General features: G+C 39.1%; 1 protein-coding gene across 10 annotated transcripts in view; it reads left to right on the top strand.

The window, feature by feature from the left end:
- Window positions 1-22,588, top strand: part of TBC1D1 (TBC1 domain family member 1) — a 110,147-nt gene extending 87,559 nt beyond the window's left edge. For all 10 annotated transcript variants that reach the window (XM_084517646.1, XM_084517644.1, XM_084517647.1 and 7 more), the window contains 7 exons: window positions 920-1,081; window positions 3,652-3,810; window positions 10,419-10,663; window positions 11,160-11,319; window positions 15,779-15,948; window positions 18,256-18,426; window positions 20,538-22,588. In XM_084517646.1, coding sequence (XP_084373772.1) covers window positions 920-1,081; window positions 3,652-3,810; window positions 10,419-10,663; window positions 11,160-11,319; window positions 15,779-15,948; window positions 18,256-18,426; window positions 20,538-20,738 — 1,268 coding nt within the window. In that variant the 3' untranslated portion in view covers window positions 20,739-22,588. The remainder of the gene's footprint in view (window positions 1-919; window positions 1,082-3,651; window positions 3,811-10,418; window positions 10,664-11,159; window positions 11,320-15,778; window positions 15,949-18,255; window positions 18,427-20,537) is intronic.
- The last annotated feature ends 1,149 nt before the right edge of the window (window positions 22,589-23,737 follow it).

The following is a 23,737-nucleotide window of genomic DNA, read 5'->3' on the forward strand; positions in this document are numbered from 1 at the left end:
CATTTGTTCCAGATACACTTTCACACTTTATCTGTGAAAACAAACAAACAAAACAGAAATGAAACTTAAATATTTTGCCAGTAGTCCCTTTGAAATTTTCACTCCAGTTCCAAACTTTGGAATTCATGTGCAGATACAGAATTTATTTTCATTTTTGCAACCGTTCTTTGATCCTTTCCTTCAGCGTTTAAAGGATTATTTAATACAGTGCAATATTCTTGTAACTCAGAATCTGAGAAGAGCACAAAAATACAATGCATCCCTGCTTAACAAGCTGTGGTGATCTAAAAGGCCTTATTTAAGCCTGAGTTACATGCTGACCCTTGTTCTGATTTCTTCAATGACGACTTCAAGAGAGCCTGCATATTGTTCTACATTCAGTTCGTGTTCAAGGTTTTGAAGCTTTCTACACTTGAATTTTCCTTTTTATGTGGACTATAAAGCATCATAATAAGTAGATGCTACTTTTGTGTGTGTGTGTTTTTTTGTTTGTTTGTTTTTTTGTGGTGCAAGTCTTGTGCACTAATTTTTTCTAAGAGTTTGGATATGGAAATATCATGATAGGAAAATCTTGGCTTTTATTTTTGAGTCATTGTCTCTCATGTTTCTTCAGATTTAAGAGCTGCCTAGCAGTAAGGAGCTTCATTTAACAGGACAAACACTGTTAATGTATGTAACTGCATGTAACAAAATAAACAAAAACAAAACAAACAAACAAAAAAACCCACCCACATCACCACCAACAAAAACCCACACCACAATCACAGCAATTTTTACCCTTAATGTTTCAGAATGAATTGGCTTCAGTTTTTGGTGGCTTGCAGGATAACTGTTCGCATGATGAAATTCTAAGTTAAATTAACCCATTTTGCAAATATTAAACAATATTAACTGGTGCATTCATGATATCATTTCTCAGCTTCAGAAAACAATTTGCAGAACAGACGTCTGAAACTTGACTATGAAGAAATCACACCATGCTTAAAAGAAGTGACTTTGATTTGGGAAAAAATGTTGAGTACACCTGGAAGGTCAAAGACTAAATTTGATGTGGAAAAAATACACTCTGCTGTTGGGCAAGGTAAGCACTGTTTGGTATTTTGAGTTGTTGAAGTATGCATAAATTGAAAAGGAATAGGGTGACTCTTTAACTACTCCTTATAACCAGGTTCTTGCTGGAGCTGTTTCTCAGGTTGCTGACTACACAAGTAACAATGTTTGGTATCTTCACGGTTATTTGTATGCATGTAACTTTCCCTTTCAGCAACAGCTGCAGTTGTATTAATGGAGTTAAAATACTTGGAGTTCTCTTTTTTTAAACAAACTCTGCTTACGGGAAAGGTGTATAGTACTTCTGTGTATCATAATAGTTGCAACCCAATTTTATAAACAAAGTTGTAATTAAAGAAATAAGTCTGGATAATGCTAAAGACGTGACTGTATAAAGAACTGAAGAAGCTGTGTGTACTGGAAATTCTGTTCCAGCCTGGCTAGTACATGTACATACAAACACTATACATTGCTATCTCTGCTTTTTTTTTTTTTTTTTTTTTTTTTTCCTGAGATGAGCAAAGCATGTGCCTCCAGACACCACTTGCAGTCTTCCTTGGAAATGCACTGTATGCTCAGTGCTGTATGTTGCTGATGTTGAAGACAGCTTCTCCAAGGAGCTTTCTATAGTTCTATACAAAGTTTTTCAATGTGTAAAGGAAGTATTAAGAATTCACTGCTAGCAGATGCTGCTTAATGTTGTAAATACTGAACCTACCTATATATTGTTATCCGAGCAAGTTGCAACAAATCGTCCATTTCTAATGACTGGGTAGCTCTAGATTTCTGATAAATATTCTAACAAATATCCCAAGCACGAATCTCTGCAGAGTACAGAAAATTCATTACCACAGCTGTCCTTCCTTTCATACAGATAAAGTCCAGTCAGTACGTGAACATGAGAAAAACTTGATTTCGGTTGATAGTCCAGTGATGCTGGCCTGTGTTGGTGTTCAAACTAGCACTTTAACTTGAAGCGATGCTAAATAAACAAATAAATAAATCTCTGCTTAATGAATTGCTACTAATAAACAGATACAAGTAGCCAGCAGATGGGTAAATAATCCATAGATCTTAATGCTACAAACATCTCTGTAGAGCCTAACTGTGGTAAAACCAAGCAGTTAGAGTGATGTCAAATTTCATATAAATGCAGAAATGAAAAATGCATTTAAATTCAACTGAGCAAGTTCTAGTTTAGACCAAAACTGTTAAAAATGACTTGAGTAAGCAAGGCAAATGAGCAAGAAATACAAGATTCAGTAGGCATGGGGCTTAAATTAGGATAGTAAATGTGTAGTATTGACCCATAACATACACTGTTGTAGCTGTTAAGTATAATGCATATTTCGCTTACATGTACAATGTAGCATCCAGAGATGAACTCGATAGGGAACTATTCCTCTTAAGGGAACTTTAATTCACTTGTAATTTTGCATCTGTAGATGTGCTCTATTAAGCCAATTCTACCCTATGTGTGACATTCAACCTCACTGAGGTTAGCAGAACTTCATATGGATATCTGAAGAGGCACTTTCCCTCACTGCTTCATGTTGGAGACTTTCAGTAATCAGGGTTAAGCTCCCTAAAGTAATTTACAGACACACGCTCTAAATATACTTGTGGTTTGGATTCAAATGCCATACAGATATACTAGCATTTCATGGGAAAGTAGTTGTTTCTGAGTTACAGTAGTCTAGTAAAAATAAGTATTACTGAAAAACTTAAAGCCATAGGCTACTTCAAACTGTAATACCTTGTTCCAGTATATCATGGATTAGGCAGAATACTTTCCCAAAGAATAGGATATTGAGTTCTTGTGTAGATGGTATAATAGTGCCAATCTTGTGCTGAATAAAGTATTCATGTAATAATAACCTTTCTGTTCCTTTCAGAGCTCTGCATATAGATGCAGAGAAAGGTTACTGTTACATATGTGAAATAGTTAAGTAGCTTCATCCCTTGATACAGAGAAAGAAATTTAGGCTTTAATACATTTTTACTTGCACCAGTCATTCAGCAAGCCCATAGCAAAACTGGAGATTAAATACTTGCTTCCTGATTGCATGGCTGTTGTTGTAGTCTCTAGACCACATCTCATTTGTACTTGTTAATACTTTGGGTACACATGCATCCTAGCTTCCTGAAATTTACTCCCAACAGCAATGTCAGTGCTGTATTTGGGGAAAATGTCAATTACTTCTACTGCAGAGCTTTATCATATATTTTAATGTGGAAAATGGATGATAAGCATATAGTTTTTCAGAGAAGAGCATTACAATTTTTGCTGCCTCCTCTAGTACTTTTTAGACTGAATGCAACTGCTAACCTTAGACTTAGGCAAGCTCACCCTGTTTCCACCTTCAATCTGTCCTGGTACGTTGCTGGTGTCTTTTATTGGTGAAGGAAGTACAAGCACACTAGTTCGATCTGCTTCTATGGTCTACTGGAGGCAGCAGATAGATATCTGGCAGATATGGATCTGCTTGCATATCTAGATACAAGATACAGATCTTCAGTTCCTGAACCCTGTTAGTTCAACTGTAGCTGAACCCTCAGAATGAGTGGGAATTTACTGTATTAATGACCTTCTTCTCTCAGGAGTACCACGTCACCACCGTGGGGAGATCTGGAAGTTTCTAGCAGAGCAATACCATCTTAAACATCATTTTCCAAATAAACAACAACCAAAGGACACACCTTATAAAGAACTCCTGAAACAGCTAACTTCCCAGCAACATGCAATACTTATTGACCTAGGTAAGTACAGTAGTGCTGTGAAATTAAAATAAGGGTTTTGAGATCTCCAGAAGAGAAATAAATAAAAGAAAGTAACACATAAAAAGCCTCTCAACATTTAATAATATGTTGTGGGTAAAAACTGCTTTTGATCTGGTGTGAGTGAGAACTGTTACTTGGCACCACAAAGAAAATGTAAAATCTACACTTCAAGCACAAAGGTCCTTTGCAACATGTGGTAATTAGAGGCAGCTAGATGCATCTCTAATGCATTTGTGTTTCAGGTATTGATGGTGAACTCCACAGACCAGTGGAATACAAATTGTCAAGAAAAGAAGTCAACATTTAAGTGCAGTTGCTTGAGTAGCAGGTGCTATTCATTCCTAATGTCCAGTGTATTGCTGTATCTTTAGAACCTTTGCCTGAAATATTGCAGAAGTTTGGTTTGTTTGTTTGTTTTCTTTTGGGGGGGTGGTGTTAAACGGGTATCCACTCAATAGCTCTTTTTTATGGCAATTCTCAGCAGGGTGTTCTGCCTAATTGTAAGCAGTAGCTGGCTCCTAATTTAGGACAGTGAATTGGTCTGTGGAGGCACATCTGCTTCACTCCACTGAGTACAGTAGAGATTAGAAACCAAAGCTTGTGAATTTTTGAAGTGTCTGTTATAGAATCACAGAATGATTTGTGTTGGTTTCCACCCCCTGCCACGGGCAAGGACAGCTTCCACCAGACCAGGTTGCTCAAAGCCCCATCCAGCCTGGCCTTGAACACCTCCAGGGATGGGGCATCCATAGCTTCTCTGGGCAACCTGTGCCAGTGCCTCACTACCCTATGAGTGAAGAATTTCTTCCTAATGTCTAATGTAAATCTACCCCTTTTTTGTTTAAAGCCATTACTCCTATCATTATTCCCCCTGACAAAGAGTCCTTCCTCAACTTTCCTGTAGGCCCCCTTTAGATATTAGAAGGACACCATAAGGTCTCCCCCGAGCCTTCTCTTCTCCGGGCTGAACAACCCCAATTCCCTCAGCTCTTTTTAGGAGAGTTGCTCCAGCCCCTTGATCATCTTTGTGGCCGTACTCTGGACTTGCTCCAGCTGATCCATGTCTTTCTTGTGCTGGGGGCCCCAGAGCTGAACACAGGGCTCCAGGTGGGGCCTCACAAGAGCAGAGCAGAGGGGGAGAATCACCTCCCTCACCCTGCTGGCCACAGCTTTTGATGCAGATCAAGATAAAGTTGGCTTTCTGGGCTGTAAGCTTGCATTGCTGGCAGGTAGGTGGGCTTCATACAGGCTTTTGGTCTTCTTAATTAGTTTTCCCTTTTTCCTTACATTTATTGTTCAATTCATATAAAATTGTTTCTAATATTAGGAAGAAGCACAAGAAATCTAAATGCAATGAAAGGATTGCGTCCAGTAGGTGGGAGCAGAAAAGGCTGCTGAAAATACATGTAATCATGGAAGAACAGTTCTTATGCACTTCAGAAAAACTATGCCATGCTTAACTTTTCCTTCTACATTTCCTGTTCCTTTATCGCTTGGGGTTCCTTTTTGTAAAATAATTTTCATTGATTGACTCTTGCTACGGGTAGGCTAAGATCACCAAACCAGGAACACCAAAAATCATCTCGTTCTGTAAGACATGGATCACTGCTAAACATCGTTACCGGTTGCTGTTGCTCCCACACAGTTCTGTTAAGGTCTGTATCGGTGGCAGTAACTCCTCCACCCTCCACTTCAGAAGCCATGAGTTGGCCATTTGTTTCATAGAGCTCGCAAAGTCTTTTGGCATCCTCTCCTTCCCTCACAAAGGCTTCTCCCTTTTCTTTGTGGTTCAGCCCCCAGGCAGCATGCTGCACATGGCTGCTCCTCAGCTGGGCTAAGAATTCTGTGGTATCTTCAGTCATTAAGGGATTTTAACGTGACAGTAATTGTTCAAATATATGCAGCTGTTGAGTCAGATGCTCACATGTCTAACCTTTACCTTTGCAAAAGTGCTTGAAAGCAAGACATCTGATGCAAGTTTTTAACACCTCACTGGTTTATGTCTGAATCAGACGTTTTATAGTTAATCCATCGGCTATTCTTGGGAATATAGAGTTGTGGATATTTCTTTTAAGATACTGTTCTCTCCTGCCTTGGATATTTCGGATATCTCGGAAACCAAGAGCCATCCTCGTTTTTCCATGAGGATGTCGCCTCTTGTATATGGGGTAATTTTTACTCTCATTGTTCATCATGTTCTTTCATAGTGAAGGACAAAATAATCTCTTCTTCCAGAGAATGACAGAATTTACAAAGGCTTTTGTGTGGTAGCGTTTGTGGTTTGGGTCTGAGGAGCTGTGCGGAGCAGTGTAAGAGTTCCGTAATAACTAAGTTTAAATGAATGAATTTACCGTGGAAAAACCTGTTGTTGGGGAAATTTATGCACCGTTAGCTAACGCCATGTCATGCGATAGGATGGTGATAATTTACAGGAAAACGTGTACTTGGTTTGGTCTGAATGACTGATACATGGTGTATTATTTTCACTTAGGTCTTTTCTGTACGATCTCATAGAGTTATCCTGTTGTACTTCTGTTCTTTACAACTATACTCAAACAGTATTTGAATATATTTCAGTGTAAGTAGAAGGCTATCCACCCTTTCTGCCACGTCTTATAGGGATCATCTATACTGAGAGCTGTTCAGGGGCACCTACTTCTTAATAACTCTGTACAGTCTTCAGCGTGTACCCAACTGTGAGACAGACGATTTGTCAAGTTTAGGTGGTGAACTAAGCTTTACGTGGTAAATGAGAATATTTGCCCCATCTTTCAGCCAGTGTTTTGCAACATTTAGTAAAGTCAAAATGTCAAGGCAGTGCATGCAAAACAAAAATCTGGTGGAACAGGCACAGTTCTGCTAAAACTGGTGTGAGCTGAGCTGGGGAGAGTGGCTTGGTCTCACCTTTGCTCCATTTGTCTCGCCTGCCAGGCTGAGGAGTGGCACTGGGAAGTGTGTGACACTCCAGGGAGCCTTAAGTGGCCAGCTGGGAACAGGCAGTTGCAATATGTGCAGATTGTTTCCCTCAGGACTTGGTCACGCTGATTCTAGGAATTCCTCTGGATTGCACAGTGCCAGAAGTATTTTTTTGAGAGGCACTTAAGTGCTGACACAGATCATTTGGTAACCATCCCATCAGTCAAGTCAGCGTATGTGGTATCGATACCCCTGGCAATGTGCGTGGGGATTCTGTCACACCAAAGTGCTGCAGTAATGGGTGAAGGGCTTTGTTAGTGAGTTGGTTGAGTAAAGCTGAGTCCGTAACGTGGCATAGCTCACACAGGAGAGGGTGCAATAACTGGCAGCTGGAAGCATAGCCAGCCTGAGGGTGGTTTTCTTACACAGCGCTGGGGCTTGCTGGCTGTTCGTGTTTTCTGTCTGGTTCTACACACAAGTACTTTCTCTTCATAGCCACGTGCTCTGCTTGGAGAGACAAATAGCTGCAGGCATTGGTGAATCAGTAACTGCATGCATTTGTTTCTGTGCGAAGTGATTTTGTGGGGGAGCCGTTTGCTAGCCCATTCGCTGAGGGAAGGATGGGGTCCTGGTATTTCCTTAAGATGAAAGTAGGAAGCTGAAAACCTTAATGATTCACGTTAAAACAGAGTAGTACAGTGCATTATCGGTGCAATTGGATAGGCAGCTTGAAAGAATTTGCATGTTTTGACTTGTGTTTCGTCAGACTTTTAGAAGTGTTTCTCTTAAACAGATCTTCAGGAATCCTTCTGAAAGCATCCACATGTCCCTTGAGAAAGAACTTACATTCTTGCAATGTGTAGTTTTAATATTTAAAAAAAAATTCTCAAATTAAGCCCAAAATGTCTTGCTGACACAATGTGAGGCAAAACCATAATGGGATTGCCCACACTTAGTTGAACTGATGGGTTTTCTGGATGGAACTGCTTCCTGAGAATGAGGAGCATCTGGATGCAGAGTTAAGGTACAGCAGCCACTCTCCTGGCCCAGTGTACTTGTCGCTGTGCTACTTCAATACATGGACAAAAACAAAGCCACAGTTCTGTGCAGGTTGTTTTTTTTGTGTGTGTATTTCCTTCTCTGGCCCCATTTGCACAACTGCTGCAGTCAGTGGGGATTTCAGCTCCTGAACATTAGCTTTATGTTCAGTAAATAATTTCTTTTCCTGCTAAGTTAGAGTAAACTGATCTCCAGATGCTATCAGTGTAGGAAACTGCTGTACTCATCACTGGGTGTTTGCTGAACACAGTAGAAAATTTTGTTATATTATTTTCTGGAAATGAAGTAGTTGGTATAGGTACTTACTTTCTCATCCTGGCACTCTTGGGGTATCAGAGTTCATTTCAGTCTCTTCTCAGCAGGGCTAGAAATTGGTCCTAAGGAAACGCTGAAATTCTTAGTTAAGTCAGAGACAGGGCACTCAGAAACAAATCAGCTAATGAGTTCAGCACTTTGACTCCTCCATTTACTGTTGTTGTTTTTCTGGCTTTTGTTTTAAGCTTCTTTGCATTTTTATTCTTGCTCAGCTTACGGTTTTTCTTCATGACTTGTATGACAAGAAACTTGCCACAGGTCTGCCTATAAACTGCGCTGTATGAACTTCAGGCGGAGAAGTCTCTGCAAAGGAGTGCAAGCTCCCCTATACGTGTGGAAGCTAAAAGCATCACTTCTGTAGCGTTCAGTTATGTGACCGCGCCTGGCCTGGGGGGGCCTGCTGAGAAATGGCATGCTGGAGTCCTGTGTGACAGGCCAGAGCAGCTACCGGATGGCAGAAGGACTCTGCCCCGGGCTTTGTCTTCTTGAAACAGGAGCTCTGATGTTATCTGGCAGCACAGCAGCATTCCAGGAGCTAGAGGGTGGGGTGGTGTTTAACAAGTGGGCAACTGAAAAACAAGCTCCACTTACTACTAGAATAAAAGAAGTATTCAAATTTCCTCTCAGTTCAGGTATGTAGCAGGGGAAATGTGATAGGGCGAGGCTTTTTTTTTTTTCCTCTTTTTCTGGAGATGAAAATACTGTCCTTGTAAACATCTTCTGAAATATCTGTAGAAGTGAGGCTGTTAATGTGTCTGCTCACAGAACCAGGATATGACCGAATGGCTGAGGTTGGAAGAGACCTCTGGAGAGCATCTGCTCCAGCCCCCTGCTGAATTCCTGTCAGCCCATTTCTCTGCCTTTCAGGCCCCTCTGAATGGCAACACAGTCCTCTGGTGTATCAGCCACTATTCCCAATTTTGTGACATCTGCAGACCTGTTGAGGGTGCACTCTGTCCCATCATCTAGGTCTTTAATGAGCCTCCTTAATCAGGAATCATCTAGAATAAAGGCGACAAGCATCCTGACGAAGATCAAGGGCAGCTGGCAGAGTTCATAAGAAGCTGCTAGAGCTGCCCTTGCTTTAGCCTTAGCCTTACCTGCCAGCAGCAGGCACCCTCTGCTTCTTAGAAATGCAGTCCCAGGGAAAAAGTGCCCATTAGCTCAAGAACTCAGAGGAACAGAGCCCAGAAGCTACTGCACAAACTGCTGTTTTCCTGATTACATATCATGGCTCAAACTAATCATTTAAGTTACTTATTTGGATTGGTTTGTTATAAGGACATGTGGGTTCCAGTTCTGTATGAAAGTTTCCACAGGTAAATCAGTCTGGGATGGAAATTACCATCGTGTTCCAGAACTGAAAGGCTGGGAATGGTTCAGTTTTACTGCTACAGCTCTGGAACTAATACTGTTTACCAGAGGCTGGAATCTAAAGAAATGTGGCAAATAAATCCAAAGCCCATCACTACTGGGAAAAAGTTATGCTCCTACAACTCACTCCTGCTCTCCAAGCACCTGTCACTTGTGGTGGTGCTCATGGGGCACCTCAGTACAGTGGAGTGATGGGGCAGAAGAACTAAGTCCCCAAAAATGGGATTCTCCTGCCAGGTTAGTGAACTGGGTCAGCTCATGTAAGAGTCTGAGCTTCGTGGTGCAGGAAAGAAGGAAGGACCCATAAGACTGGGAGGGACCAAGATGGGGTGGGAGGTGATGAGATGCACTTACTGGAAGGAAAAACAAGAAGCAAAGAAGAGAATGAACCCTGACCCAGAGAACTTGGGTGTTGTAAATCTATGTTTGGATCCTAATAGTTATCTAAAATCTAACACTGTTTAATTTGACAGAAGAGGACTGGGTGAGTCACTGAGCCTCTGAATTGAGTCTCGCTATTTTAAGCAACCACCTCCTTGCTATAAGCCCTTGAACAAACTGATCAAGTTCCAGTCAGAAGGACCAGATACTTAGCTGTTCCACACAGCAGTCTGTCCCCATCCCAGAGCCTGTCTTCTCTGGCAATTTCCAAATTCATTTTGCAGCTACCGTAGCAAAACTACTTAGAGAAACCCTTAGCTGTAGAGTATGAATCAATAGTTTTATATTGTCAACTTTCCTACAGACTTCCTGAAGGTTGACTCAGAATCTGTCTTCCAAAAGAATCTACCTTTTGAAAGACTGTTTAATTTGATAATGTGACAAGTTTTGTGTCATTGTTCTGTTGTTTTGTTTGTTCATGGGTTTTCTGGTGTTTTTGGCTATTCTTTAGTGTAAATCACTAACCTCTGCTATTTTCACAGGACGCACATTTCCAACACATCCGTACTTCTCAGCACAGCTGGGAGCTGGGCAGCTGTCCCTCTACAATATTTTGAAGGCCTATTCTCTTCTGGACCAGGAAGTAGGATACTGCCAGGGCCTTAGTTTTGTAGCAGGAGTTTTACTACTTCATATGAGCGAAGAAGATGCTTTTAAAATGCTAAAGTTCCTCATGTTTGATGTGGGGCTGAGAAAACAATATCGTCCTGACATGACAATTTTACAGGTATGATTTGTTTTTCTAATACAAGAATGTTAATGTTACATTATAATAAAACAATATAGGTAGCATTGTCAACATCTAGAGTTGAACTTAATTTCACTTCTCAAGAATGGAGATGATGATCTGGAAGAATATATCATCTTAAATGCACAAGTTTCGAATAAAAAAAGGGTACTAGGGAAATTATGAAAACCACAACAGCAAGAATTCTGCTATATATTGTATGAGGTTCAGATGACCATGCATATAAGCCTATTGTAGACTCATGGGTGACGCATCCTGGGTCTTCTAAGTGGTTTCTGAGTCTTTCTGTTCTTCACAAAAGTCAGTCCAAACACCAGTTGACAAGTATCTTTCACAGTTTTTAGTAAGAGTGTGCAGCATGCTTTGCTACTGTGACTGTTAAAACATATTTATCTTTATTCTTTCTTTCTTTCTTTCTTTCTTTCTTTCTTTCTTTCTTTCTTTTTTTTTTAATCTTTAATCTTTATCCATGTAGATCCAGATGTATCAACTGTCCCGACTCCTTCATGACTACCATCGAGATCTCTATAACCACCTTGAGGAACATGAGATTGGCCCCAGCCTCTATGCAGCTCCCTGGTTTCTCACCATGTTTGCCTCCCAGTTTCCCCTTGGATTTGTAGCTAGGGTGTTTGGTAATTCTTTATAAAAGTTCTCTATGTTCTTTTTGAAACCTTGTACTTGGAATCTTGTTACTAGGAATGCCATATCACCCAACCTGTTTCAGACATTCAGAATTAGTATTTGCTTTCTATTGATGAACAGAACAACAAAACTGACTTCATGCTACAGAGCATATAGAGTTTGCAATAAAATGAAAAGAGAGAAGAATGTATGACTGTTCCAAATTGCCCCATCTTTTCATCTGTTACCATTTCCCACCCTGTAATCACTTGTAGAGAGTGTGTAAGATTTGATGCCATGAAAGCATAGTGGTATGACAATGGCACTTAAACACCTAGAATTACTTAGTTTCAGGCTGAAGAGAGACATAATCAAGGCATCATCTCAGGAAATATATCCACTTACTCCATTATCATCACCTCCAACACTGTCAGTGGAAAATGATTTGGAAGGTTATGTTCTTAGAATATGCACGGAGGTGGGTGGCCCTTACAGTTTAATCACGGATTTACTCTCCGGAAGCACAGAGCTTTTAAACTACTGTTGGTTATCCTTACACTTCTAGCCTGAAAGATAATCTTCTTACTTTCCAAAAACTGGAAAATGTTTTGAAGCATATGGTGTTTAGGCTCTAAAGTCAATTCTGTTACCTATTTTTGGAATCTACAGAGTAGTGTTCTATTTTTTAATTGAAATTCACATTAAGAATTTACCTTGATGCTATTTTATGGATGCATTCCATAGATTGTTTGGTATTTGAAAGGATGCTTTATTTCCTTCTCAGTTACTTGGTTTTTGATTTCATTATGTTGTACTGGATCTTCCATGATGAGCAGGATAGAATGGAGCTCTCCTCTTGCTTTCTGTCTCCTAATAGGAACACAGTTGCATTTTCCTTAGTTAGTCTCACTTAGGAGATGTAATTAATCAATGATTAATATTAACAATTTCCTGTCGTTTAAAGTTACAGTCTCACCTACCACAGTAACAAATAATAAATGTAGATTCCAAGATAAGCCAACAAAGATTCAGTCCTGTTTCTGGTTAACATCATGCTACACATAGTGTTAGAAGAAATCACAGTGATAAGGATGGTGTATGCTAAGTAGAACTACACGTCCTGTAATTAGGATCTTAACTCCAGGGAAAACGGTATTTTTATTTATTTTATTTATTTATTTTGTGGAACAGTTAGGTTAACTTCCACTGACAAATATCTAGCTGGCAACGATAATATTTAGAAACTAAATGAGGTGTTGTATGCAAGTGTCATATACTGGGATTATCATCAGTTCATCTTTCGGTTGTTCTTAATCTATCACAGTATTGCACACAATAATAACAGTCTTTGAATTGAGCTATTAACTGCACTGAGAATATAAAAGGGCCTTCTGTATCCAGTATATTTGGGTTTCTGCCTTAATATGCAGATTAGTATTTTATCTGTCATTGGAGGATTGCAGAGCTTTAAAAAGCAAAGATTTTTACATTAAAATAGAAGGCAAAGATATATGATCTGCATATAGCAGATTTTAGGTCAAGAAAGAAAAGCATGTGTGACTGAAACTGTCACCTGAAATCTTTGTTTCCTTGAAAGAAAGTGCAGCATAACCAACACTTGCAAGTTTTTAATGTCTCAAAGTATTTAGAAGTTTCTTAAAACAATGGTTACTGGAATTATGTAAATAGTGAGCCCTGGGGATTCTTGTACATTAGAAAATAAAATCTTGTCTTCATCCATGCTGAAGACTGAAGCAAATGTAAATCTGAAAGAGGCTGAGTCTGTCGCTTTATTGGTGGCTGCTGTTAGCATTATTACAAATCAGGATCGAACCACGTCTGACCCCAGTGTTCACACACTTTTGCAGAATGTGTGTATGCTTTCAATGCTCATTTCTTGGAATTCTTGAGATGAATGTTGCCTTTAAAGTCTAAGTAACTCATCTGTAGGCTATTGAGACTGAGTGCACTGCCATTTTCTAACGTGCTGTCTATGAACCCTTGATATGTGAAGCCCTGCTGCTATTTAATGCACTGGTTACAGAACACTTCCCACGGATTTACATAGAGCATGTATTTTTCGAGTATTTTACAAATACTATCTAGAAACAGTAGGCTAGAAAGAGGATAACCTAAAGACCGTCTTATGAGTCAAATAGAAAAACTGCATTTTACTTTTTAATTATCTGGCCAACTTTCAGCACTTCTGAGTAGAATCTAATGAAAGTACAGCATAACAAAGATGTATTCTTTAATACCCCTATTTACTTATCAGTGGAGGAGACTTGATGGAAAAAATTTTATTTTGTTTCAAGATTATAGATAAAACTTGAGTTTGAAATCCTCTGGGCAGCCAGTCACGCTGCCATGAATTTGGGTACCTTCACTGTGCTGTCACTGGCTGGCAGCCCACCTAACAGGAAGCATGGGGAGTGGATAACAAATGGCTCTTTGTTAAGTACTTGCTATTTTAAATGAGAGAAGGATTTCAGCCGTGTATTACCAGCTCAGCTCATACAGGCGTTCGTTAACAACTTACAGGTCACCTTGAGTTAAACTACAAGTCTTTGTGGGCAAGTGCTGAATCATAGATGTATGTTATTCTCAGCTCTGTTTTATAATCGCTTAGTGTTTCCCAGCTGTTCTTTAGCATCCCATGTCATAATATATAGCTTTCCCTATAAGGCATTTTCCTATAATGTACTATTTCAGTTTGCAATTGGGGCAGATGCCTACTGTGTTATCCCTTTCCAATCATTGCTGCCTTTGGACTTCATGTTGAATCAGAGTTGAACAACTTTACACCACTTTTAGGATGAATGGCAGCCAAGATTTATGGTTAGTTAGTACTTGTGCTTTTCTTTCTCGAAGAGGGAGAAAGAGTAGTGGAATGAGTTGCAACTTCAACATAAGATGTAGAAGAGCGCAAGAGGGGGATTTCATTCTGATACAAATTTGGAAAGAAAAAAAAAACAACTTTTTTTTTTTTTTTTTTTTTACTAAGAAAGGCAGTTATCCAGCGTTTTCATATGCTCTTTACTACATCAGAGATATCTGTGGTTTTGCTAGTAATCACTTCCCTTATTGTGTGTTTTTTTCTTCCTTTTTTTGATCATGAAGACATACTATTTATTTGGTGTCATTGTGCTACTTCGTAAGTGATTGTGGCTTCATTCATAGCTTCAAATGCAAGGAAGGGGAAAAGTAAAGCCCTTTTAAAAATAAAAATATACTTAGAAAATACAGAATAAAACTACATTATCTTTTCTTCTTTACAAGTGATACATCAAAGCAGTGGGCTAGAAGGAGGTTAACCTACAGACTGTTTTATGAGTCAAATAGAAAACCTGCGTTTTACTTTTTAATTATATGCCCAACTTTCAGCACTTGTCCTAATGAAAGCCCAGTGTAACAAAGGCTTGTCCACCAATACCATTTCGTATGTTAGATGCTTTTGCCTGTAGTGAATCTTTCAGTAAAACCAGTAGAGGATTCTGAGTTCTAGTAGCAGGAAAGTCAAATGCAAGGCAACGCTGTTTATATTGATGGGCTGGGGAGGACAAATGGGTTTGCTTCTTGTCTGATGCTTTGACTGCAGTCCTCCAAATCTTGCCTCTATAAAGACAGAGGAAATTTGTAAAGGAAAAGAAAAGAAAGGGAGTTGAAGTAAAAAGACATTATATACTGTGGCTTCAGTGTGCTTGAATGTATGCCAGGGTGCTGTCACTGCAGGGCCACCTGTAATATTAGCACTTAAGCTGTATTACTAAGATTTCAAGGTACTTATTCGTATAGCTATTAGAATATTAATGTAAGTGGTTGAGACACCTACTAAAATAAGCACATGCCCATTAAACTTGATACTGCTGAAAAATGCGCATTTAGTCTTGTGTGCTCAGAGTTGGCTCACTGAGAACTTGCAGCATTGTCCTCCAGAGCAGAAAAGTACAGAACTTCAGATCTTCAGTTACTTCTTCAGGTGTAGATTTTGCCCTTTGTTATGAAGATTTTAAATGTCATCAGAAGTAGAATTCTGTTCAAGTTCAGAACTGAAGACTTAGCAGTAAATTCCACAATTGCTGGTTTATTTCCTCATTCCCATGAACATTTCAAAAGAAAAAAGCCCACAAAGCTAGTACGTGCACAGAAAGCAGCAATGCTGCCAAATTTGACTACCTGGCTTATTACATGTGTTTAGCTTAAATTTGAATTGGATTTATTGGTTGAAAACTCACTGAACAAATTAAATAATTGATTGTTAGTCAAGTGTGCTGTTCACAGTAATAATGCTGATCCTGCAAGATATCTAAAGCTGTAGCCTCAGTAACAAAAGGACGTGTCTGGCAGAGAATATCTAGCCTCCAGATTGCCCTTAGGAGAAGTTGTTATCCTTGGACAGTTTATTGTTTTAATATTCGTGTCAAAAAATGTGCTTGCTTGATGTACTCTGTTTTTTGTTTGTTTTCACAGATATGCTCTTCCTTCAAGGATCAGAGGCTATATTTAAAGTGGCCTTAAGCCTTTTGGGAAGCCATAAGCCCTTGATTCTGCAGCATGAGAACCTAGAAACTATTGTTGATTTTATTAAAAACACTCTCCCCAACTTGGGTTTGGTACAGATGGAAAAGACCATTAGTCAGGTATGAAATTATCTGAACGTATGAGTAGAATGCGAAAGAAATAATGCTTTTTTTTAAACAAGGTTTTGGCAGAAAAACCCCAACGATGTGTTACTTCCAGCTGAGAAGAATTTTGTTATTGTAGTTCTGAAGATGTTGAAATCTTTTGGAAGCATATGACTGGTGTAGCACCTCTGTATTCTTACATGTACAAGTTGGTTATGATCACTTTATGAACCCTTAATGAAAATGTTTACTTTTTCAGAGGTGTGCATAATGGCTGTTACTGGCAGCAATATTACAACCCATGTGCGGTGCACTCCACAAAAAAGCAGCAAGGTGTGCTAAAAGCCTGCTGAGTTTTCACATCTCCAAATAATCTGGCTCTCCAAGTTAATTTCTGGAGCAAAAGCTGAATGACAGGAGCCTCACAAATGCTGACTTCGCATTAGCAAAAGTAGAGACCTCCCTTTGTTGACTTTGTCTATAATGGCTGAAAAGAGCAGCAGGTCGACATGCCCTGCAGTCCGTACACAGCTCGTGGGCTAATCCCCATCCTCCTCACCCCTTCTGCAGCGTGGCTGTGGGATTACATGCCTTAGTTTGCCTTCAGTTGGTTAGCTTTCAAGTCCAACTTTTGATTTGCCTCATGTTTCATCCTTTTCAAATATGATACTCTGGGTATGACGGCAGGGATTTCCCTCCCTTCTCAAGAGCAGAAAGGCTAGAAGTGGCAGAGGTGGTGAGAGGAGCTAACAGTCTGCCTTGCTGAATTGTACCGTTTTTTCCAGAGGTTCTCAGAGCATGCAGAAAGAGAGTTCCATATGTATAGCCGAACCCAGATGAAATGTGTTTCAGCCTTCAGTGTTTAGATTTGTATTTCTTCTGTACAACCACTTGAGATTATCTTTACAGCGTATGTAACAGGTGTCATGACCATTTCATAAACCTGTTTTCTTTAACTATATCTAACAGTTTGTCTGCAGCGCAGATGAACAAAATAGGAAATAATTCTTGATATTTCGTCAGATATTTAAGATAGCACTTGATTTTTTTGACTCATTTCCAAGAGTTATAAACAAGAAGAGGTTTAAATATAAAAAGAATAATATAATCATAGAATCATTCAGGTTGGAAAAGACCTCTAAGATCATCTAATCCAACTTCTAGCCTAGTACTAAAGTCTACCACTAAACCACGTTACTAAGTTGTAAATCTACACATTTCTTGAAGACCTCCAGGGATGGTGACTCAACCACTTCCCTTGGCAGCATATTCTAGTGACGTAGAACCCTTTCAGTAAAGAAATTTCTCCTAACATCCAACCTCAGCCTCCCCTGGTGCAGCCTGAGGCCATTTCCCCTCATCTTATCAGTTGGTGCGTGGGAGAAGAGCCCAATCCCCACCTCGCTAATGCTAACCCATGCACTTCTAATTATGGGCTGTTTCCCAGGTGCATTTTAAAATCAACTTGAGTTTGGTTTCTGATATATTCTGTTATTGGCCACTTGTCCATTCCATTTAGCTGCTTTTTCCCTGCTTTCAAGGGAGATAACTGTCTTGGGGACCTTAGAATCATGTTTCCTGAATAATTTGAAAGCAGGTGTTTGCCAAAACCTAGAGAAAGGAAAATACAATAGCAGGGCTTTTTTCCCTTGGGTGTCTCTCAATTTATTTATCTGCTCTTAAAATCCAAGATTTTCTTAATACTCTTGTATAAGATTGAGCACTCATTTCAGTGATTTGTAGTTAATAATTATAGAAATATGTTTTTACATTACATAACATTTAAGGTGTATTTGTGTGAGGATAGATTATTTCATTTTCTTTCAGCCTCTCAGAGTATAGTAGAATCATAAATAAACCTAGTAATGTTTACTGTTCTTCATTTGAAGCTTTCATTTTGCTGTGCTGCTGCAAAAGTCTTACACTTTTATGGCACAGCGGCTTGGACTGCACTTTTCTAACGTGACATCTAATTCTGAATATGTCTAGGAGAGTTTATGCCAAAATGAGATGCATTAAATTTGAAATCTAGAAAAGGGAATGCCCTACAAATTCTACATTTCTTGAAAGCATGAGTGATTTTGCTGAAGGCAGACAGTAAATTAGTAGTAAAGTTTTAAATAGAATCCAGATCCAATGCCATTGTATTGAACTCTACTTCCTCAATCTTGCCATCTCCAGAGTAGGAAATGTAAATGACAAAAATTGTCTTTTTTGTATACAGCAATTACGTATCTAAGTCTAGATCCATGGGATTTAAGGCATTGAATGAGATATAGTTTTTATCTTCACAACACCTAATAACTTTTCTATATACAACAGGTGTTTGAAATGGATATTGCCAAGCAGTTGCAAGCTTATGAAGTCGAATACCATGTGCTTCAGGATGAGCTTATAGATTCATCTTTAAATGACAATCAGAGACTGGATAAATTAGAAAAGGCAAACAGTAGCTTGCGCAAACAGAACTTTGATCTCCTGGAAGAACTGCAGGTACGATTTATATTTCATATTTAACATTCTAATTTATCGACCTTTTCAGAAGACACCATCTCATACTAAGGCACAGAAGAGGCTGGTGGTTGGTCTAGTGACCTAAAAGCTTGGCCGCTTATTGTTTTATTTAGTTTAACATTTAAAGTTTAAAGAAATTCTCAGAGTAGGTTGTGGATAGAGCATGTGCTTGCAATTAGTGAAAAGCTGATTCACTGTACACTCTCTTTTCTTGTAATTAAAATCATAGTTATAAAAGACTAAAAATACGTAAGGTGCTTTCACAACTTTATTTTTACATTTTTCAGTCACTACGTTATTACAGTGGGGGATACTAATCTACTATGAAGGGGAAAGCTAATGCTAGTGTCACAAATTAGGGCTGCATCATCTATGGGATTTATTGTCTGTAAAGTGGTCTGTCTTGCAAGATTTGGGGTGTTGTTGTTTTATTTATATATATTTTTTAAACTGTTATCTAGATGGCTTAGATAATATATGAAATAATAATGTTTAATGTATGTTCTGTGCCTGTTCAGTCTGCAGCTTTTTTGAGAGGCAGTACACCTGGTCTCTGTAGGGGTTATTCTTTGCTTAAGTGTTCAAGAAGTCAGCTTTCTGGCTGCTTTACAACAGGACATTTGTTGTAAAACTTCCAACCACACAATTAATTTGATGAATAAAGGGAGTTCAAGGGTAAGAAGCAGACAATGTGCTCTGTTTGCAGCTTTCAGCCTCTAGATTATTGTCAAAGACATAGACTTCGTAAGGCAGTAGGTGAAGGAAGGAGTTCAGGTTTCTCAGCCATTGGTCCTATGTCACAACTAAAGCCAGCCAGCAGTGCAGACCCAGGTTGCTTTTCCTAACAAAAGTCTGCTTAATATGTAAATTCTGACTGTGTGAGGTCTGAACGTGAGCCTGTTCCAGGTGCTAGGATGAGTCTTAGAGATCTCAGAACAAGAGAAACTCCTCTGCAAGACATTTTCATAAAGCTTCAGGCACATAGGCAAGGAAATGGTTGAATACGGCACAGGGAAGAGGGATTTCTGGGATGAGATTCAAGATGAGATGTCCTATATAGATACCTGCATCAGGACATCTTCCACCCTCTTGCCCTTAAAGACTCTGCAGCCCTAAGCATTTTGTTTTAAAAGCTCATCTTCACTTGAGTGCAACTCAGCACCTAGCATCATGGTGGGGAACTATTTGTAGTGTTGCAGCAGTCCCTTTTTCTTTTAGGTGGGTCTCACTAGCCTTCCTTTCCTATGGTGAAAGGTGACCCATTGCTGACATGAGGAAAATACAGTACCAAAACATGTGGGTCATGGTTTGTCCATATTTTGTCCCTAAAGTGTGAACTTGATAAACCACCATAATTACAAGAACAGTGAGCTCATCAGAAACAAGAAATACTGCCCTGAAAGTTGAGACCACCCAAATGGTCTTTTCGAATGTTATCCATGATGAAACTTCCAAACAGATCTCTGCTTTTGACAAAGCACCTCAGCTTCAGGTCTCATGTGATGAATTTGAATGATCTCATGCTTTGTTTCACCATGAATTAGCACGGCAATATGTGCAGCCTCTTGAAGGAGAATGAGGAATACACAAAAACTGGAATTTTTCAAGATTTGTTGTCTGTTTGTATGTTACACTAAATCCTCACCTTGCTTGCCTCCAAGTCCAGCATTTGTTGGACTCAATGTGGAGAAGAAATGAGGTGTAACTAACGGGCTAAGTTGTTTTTGCTTTGCAAACAGTGTAGAATTCAACAAATGTGGTTGGACAAAAATGTCTTCCAGCTGGCCCATGCAGAGACTTATCTTAACCTGCCATTCTTTGGTATGTAATTTGCAGACTTAATAACTTTCTCATTTGATCTACCTTGCATTATATTGTAAGGTTAACTGTGAATGTGTCAAAGCAGTCGAGTTGAGAGAGAGAGGTTTCTTGTTACAAGGAACACTATAGTAATTGTCTGAAGTGCACAGGTCTAATAGCGTTCAGACTTGCGTTTTACTTTTGCAATTTTCCATCATTTTGGAATGTATTTTATCAGTTATTAATTTCTTTTTTTTTTTTTTTTCCTCTCTTCCCTCTTACTTTGAAAGGTGGCTAATGGAAAGATCCAAAACCTTGAAGCCACGGTAGAGCTTTTGTTGACTAATGAAAGCAAACTGAAGGAGTCAATTCTCACTCTTGAGCAGGAGCGAACAGCTTTGCAGAAGGCAGTGGAAGAGATGCGGAAAAAGATTGGTGACACAGATGAGAAACCTCTGCTCACTAGGCAAGAGCACCTGGACGCTGACTGAGATCTGTTGTTGTAACAGAGCAGAGAAGCTGAGCAAAAAAGAAGGGAAGAACTGGTTCTTTTTGTCATGATTCCTGGGGATTTGACACTGTTACCTTCATTGTACAAGCCGTACTGTAGCAAAAAGCAAGATACAGGTGCGGTGGCTGCCCAGATCAGAGAAACTGGTTCCTCCAGGAGATGGCTCTTTCTTCTTAGTATGTAGAAATGCTATGAACAGTAAGATGCCACATCATAATAAGCAAGAGAAAATTAATAGTGTGTGCGTTCATACACAATATGCTGTAAAGATGTCATGGATTCTTCCATAAGTGCTTCTAAACCTAAGTGCTTTGTTTGTTACATATTTTGTGTGTAGATCAACACCATGCTAAATAGCACATCATTTAGAAGCTCCTCTGAAGAAATATGGCAGTGTAAAACCTTTGAATGGATGGCTGCCTCACTGCAGCTATGCAGTGGTAAAATTTGGAGAGTTTTGTGATTGGACTTGAGGTAATTTTGTCAGTGTGCTTCCCCTGCAGCTTGACTTGGTTCTGTTAATTATGTTGTTTATGCCTCAGATAACTGTTTCCTGATGCTTGAAGGTGTCAGTCTATTGGACTCCAGAGAGCTGGACTTTGTCATATGTAACTACGCATAATTAGGGGTTGCCATCTGTTTTCATAAGTATGTTGTTTTAATATATTTTTGGTTAACATCCATTAGTTTAGTGTATTGTTAGTTGGCATTATCTGCTAAACGTACATAATGTATATAGTAATTGCGTTATGCTTAACAAAATACACTGACATTGGTTTGGTGAAGCCTGTGACTCCTGCAACATCATCCAAGGTTTTATATTCAGACTCCTCAAGTTTCATTTTATTTATTTCTGATCTGCTGTGTGATGTAAGACATCATTTTGCTGGGAAGCTAATGCCCACAATCTCTTTTTCCTCTTTATTTGGTACTCTATGCCCACCCATCCTCTGGGTAAGGTTGTTCTTTAAGACTTTTTTCTAAGCATTGGAGGCATTTGGAGAGTTTCATGTTGTGCCAGAGATTCTTAAACTGCTTTACAAAGGGTATGGCAGTTTGAATTAGGACACCATTCTTCTGCCTCTCTTGAGTATGATTACACATGTAAAAAAAAACATCAGTTTCCTTAATATGGTGAGAGTAGTTTTCAGGCCAGTTGAAGCACCACTGCTACAAGTGCAATAATGTCTGTGGATATCCAGTTGTTTGGGTTTGCTTCAGAATTAAATAGTCCTGTTTAGTTTTGTTTTATCCCCAAGCACAGAGTTAATAGGCATCATTGTGTTGTCTTGGTGGAGATTTACCCAGGAGATGTGACTTTTTTTTTTCCTTCTTAAATTGTTATTTTTATTTTTAAAACTTCAAAGCACAGAGTTTTGTTTTCTGACTGGCAGTGTAGAAAAGGTTTTGTTTTGCTTTTTCCCTTTCTTCATGGAAGTTCTTCTGATGCATTGTGGTTGTAGTTTAACATTCATCTACTGTGCAAAACGAATACCTCTATGTAGTTCAAAAAGAAAAAAAGAATTTACTGTTTAATTTCTAAATCTTTGTTTGACTCTGTCATGTCTTAAATATGGCTGGTTCTTGCAAATCCACTCTGTTTTCACTTAGTATTAAAATTCCAGATTAATTATTATTAATCCATTTACCTCAAAAGCTTGCTTTTATTTGGAAATCCATATTGAAGCTCATGCTTCATACTTAAAACCTTGTTAGAATGGACCTCATACTGTTAGAGCACTCCATAACATTGCATTTTTACACCATCGTGCCATAATTCATACACTGACTTTTTAACAAGAGCAATAAAAATAATAATCTATGCCTACATCAATGCTTGTAATTTATTTTTACATTTAAAAATAAAAAAGTAGTTTGTGGGGTGGCAGTTCAGAACTGTGTGAAACTGTCCCTGAAACTGCAGTGACAATTAATGAGACCTCATAAACATGCTCAGGATCCAGTTGTGATCTTGGGACCTGCACCTGCAAACGTTGACTAAGCTGAAGCACATCCTGCATGACTCCAGGGATGCATTCCTTTTTTTGGTGTTTTGCTTCTCTCAGGATTGAAGGGGAGGATTACTTCCAGTACTTCATCACGAATCTGCATAATTGCACAAGTGTACGGTGTAGATCAGAACTACAGTAACTGTTCTCTGAATGCACAAACATGGTAAGCAGATAATAAGGAAATGTTTGCTTTTTTAACCATCTAACTGTTTCAAATTCAGCAGGGAGCTGAATTTTCTGTAGGTACGCAGGAATTTTCTGTTTGTACATATGCAAATTAATACAAATTTGTTAATCATGCAAATGGCTGGCAAGCATGGGGTCATACTATCCACAAGTCCAGGATCTGAACATGAATGAGGTAGCTGAATTAAGACTTTCTGCCACTTACACTGAAACAGATATATGTAGTATATTGCTTCATTAATCTTCAGATGTCTTTCCCCATCTTATTATGCTCATTTTTGTCACCAGGCCTCTCCAGGTCAAGGGGCCAAAAGTGGAAGAATATGGAGGGAGGTGATATCGTGCACCCAGTTCCCAATTTTCAAAAAGCTTGGAACTTTTCCCTTCAGAAGTATGAGAAGTAATTAGAGCCCTGAGGCAGTCCCAGGCACTTGCATCTTCCTCTTACTCCATTCCATATGTGAAGAGCCTTATGGATATGTAAAATTAGATTCCCTGTTGTCTGAGTAATAGTAATCATCATCATGTAATGTATTCCATGTGAACAGTAATTTCCAATTCCAAACTGAATGTTCTAAAAACAAACAAACCAATACCCTGCAAATCCATACACTGATCCTCAGAAGGCATCCCGACTGAACCATTCTTGGAAAATCCAAATTGAAATAATCAACATATTCTCTATCTCCCTTCTTCTACAGATAAAAATCTTCAGGACTTTTGCTTAGCTATCGAAGAAAAGAAAAACAGCAGGGTGCTGTGCCAGGGTGCTGGTGCATGA

This window comes from Aythya ferina, assembly GCF_964211825.1.
Source record: "Aythya ferina genome assembly, chromosome: 4".
Taxonomy (NCBI): Eukaryota; Metazoa; Chordata; class Aves; order Anseriformes; family Anatidae; genus Aythya; species Aythya ferina.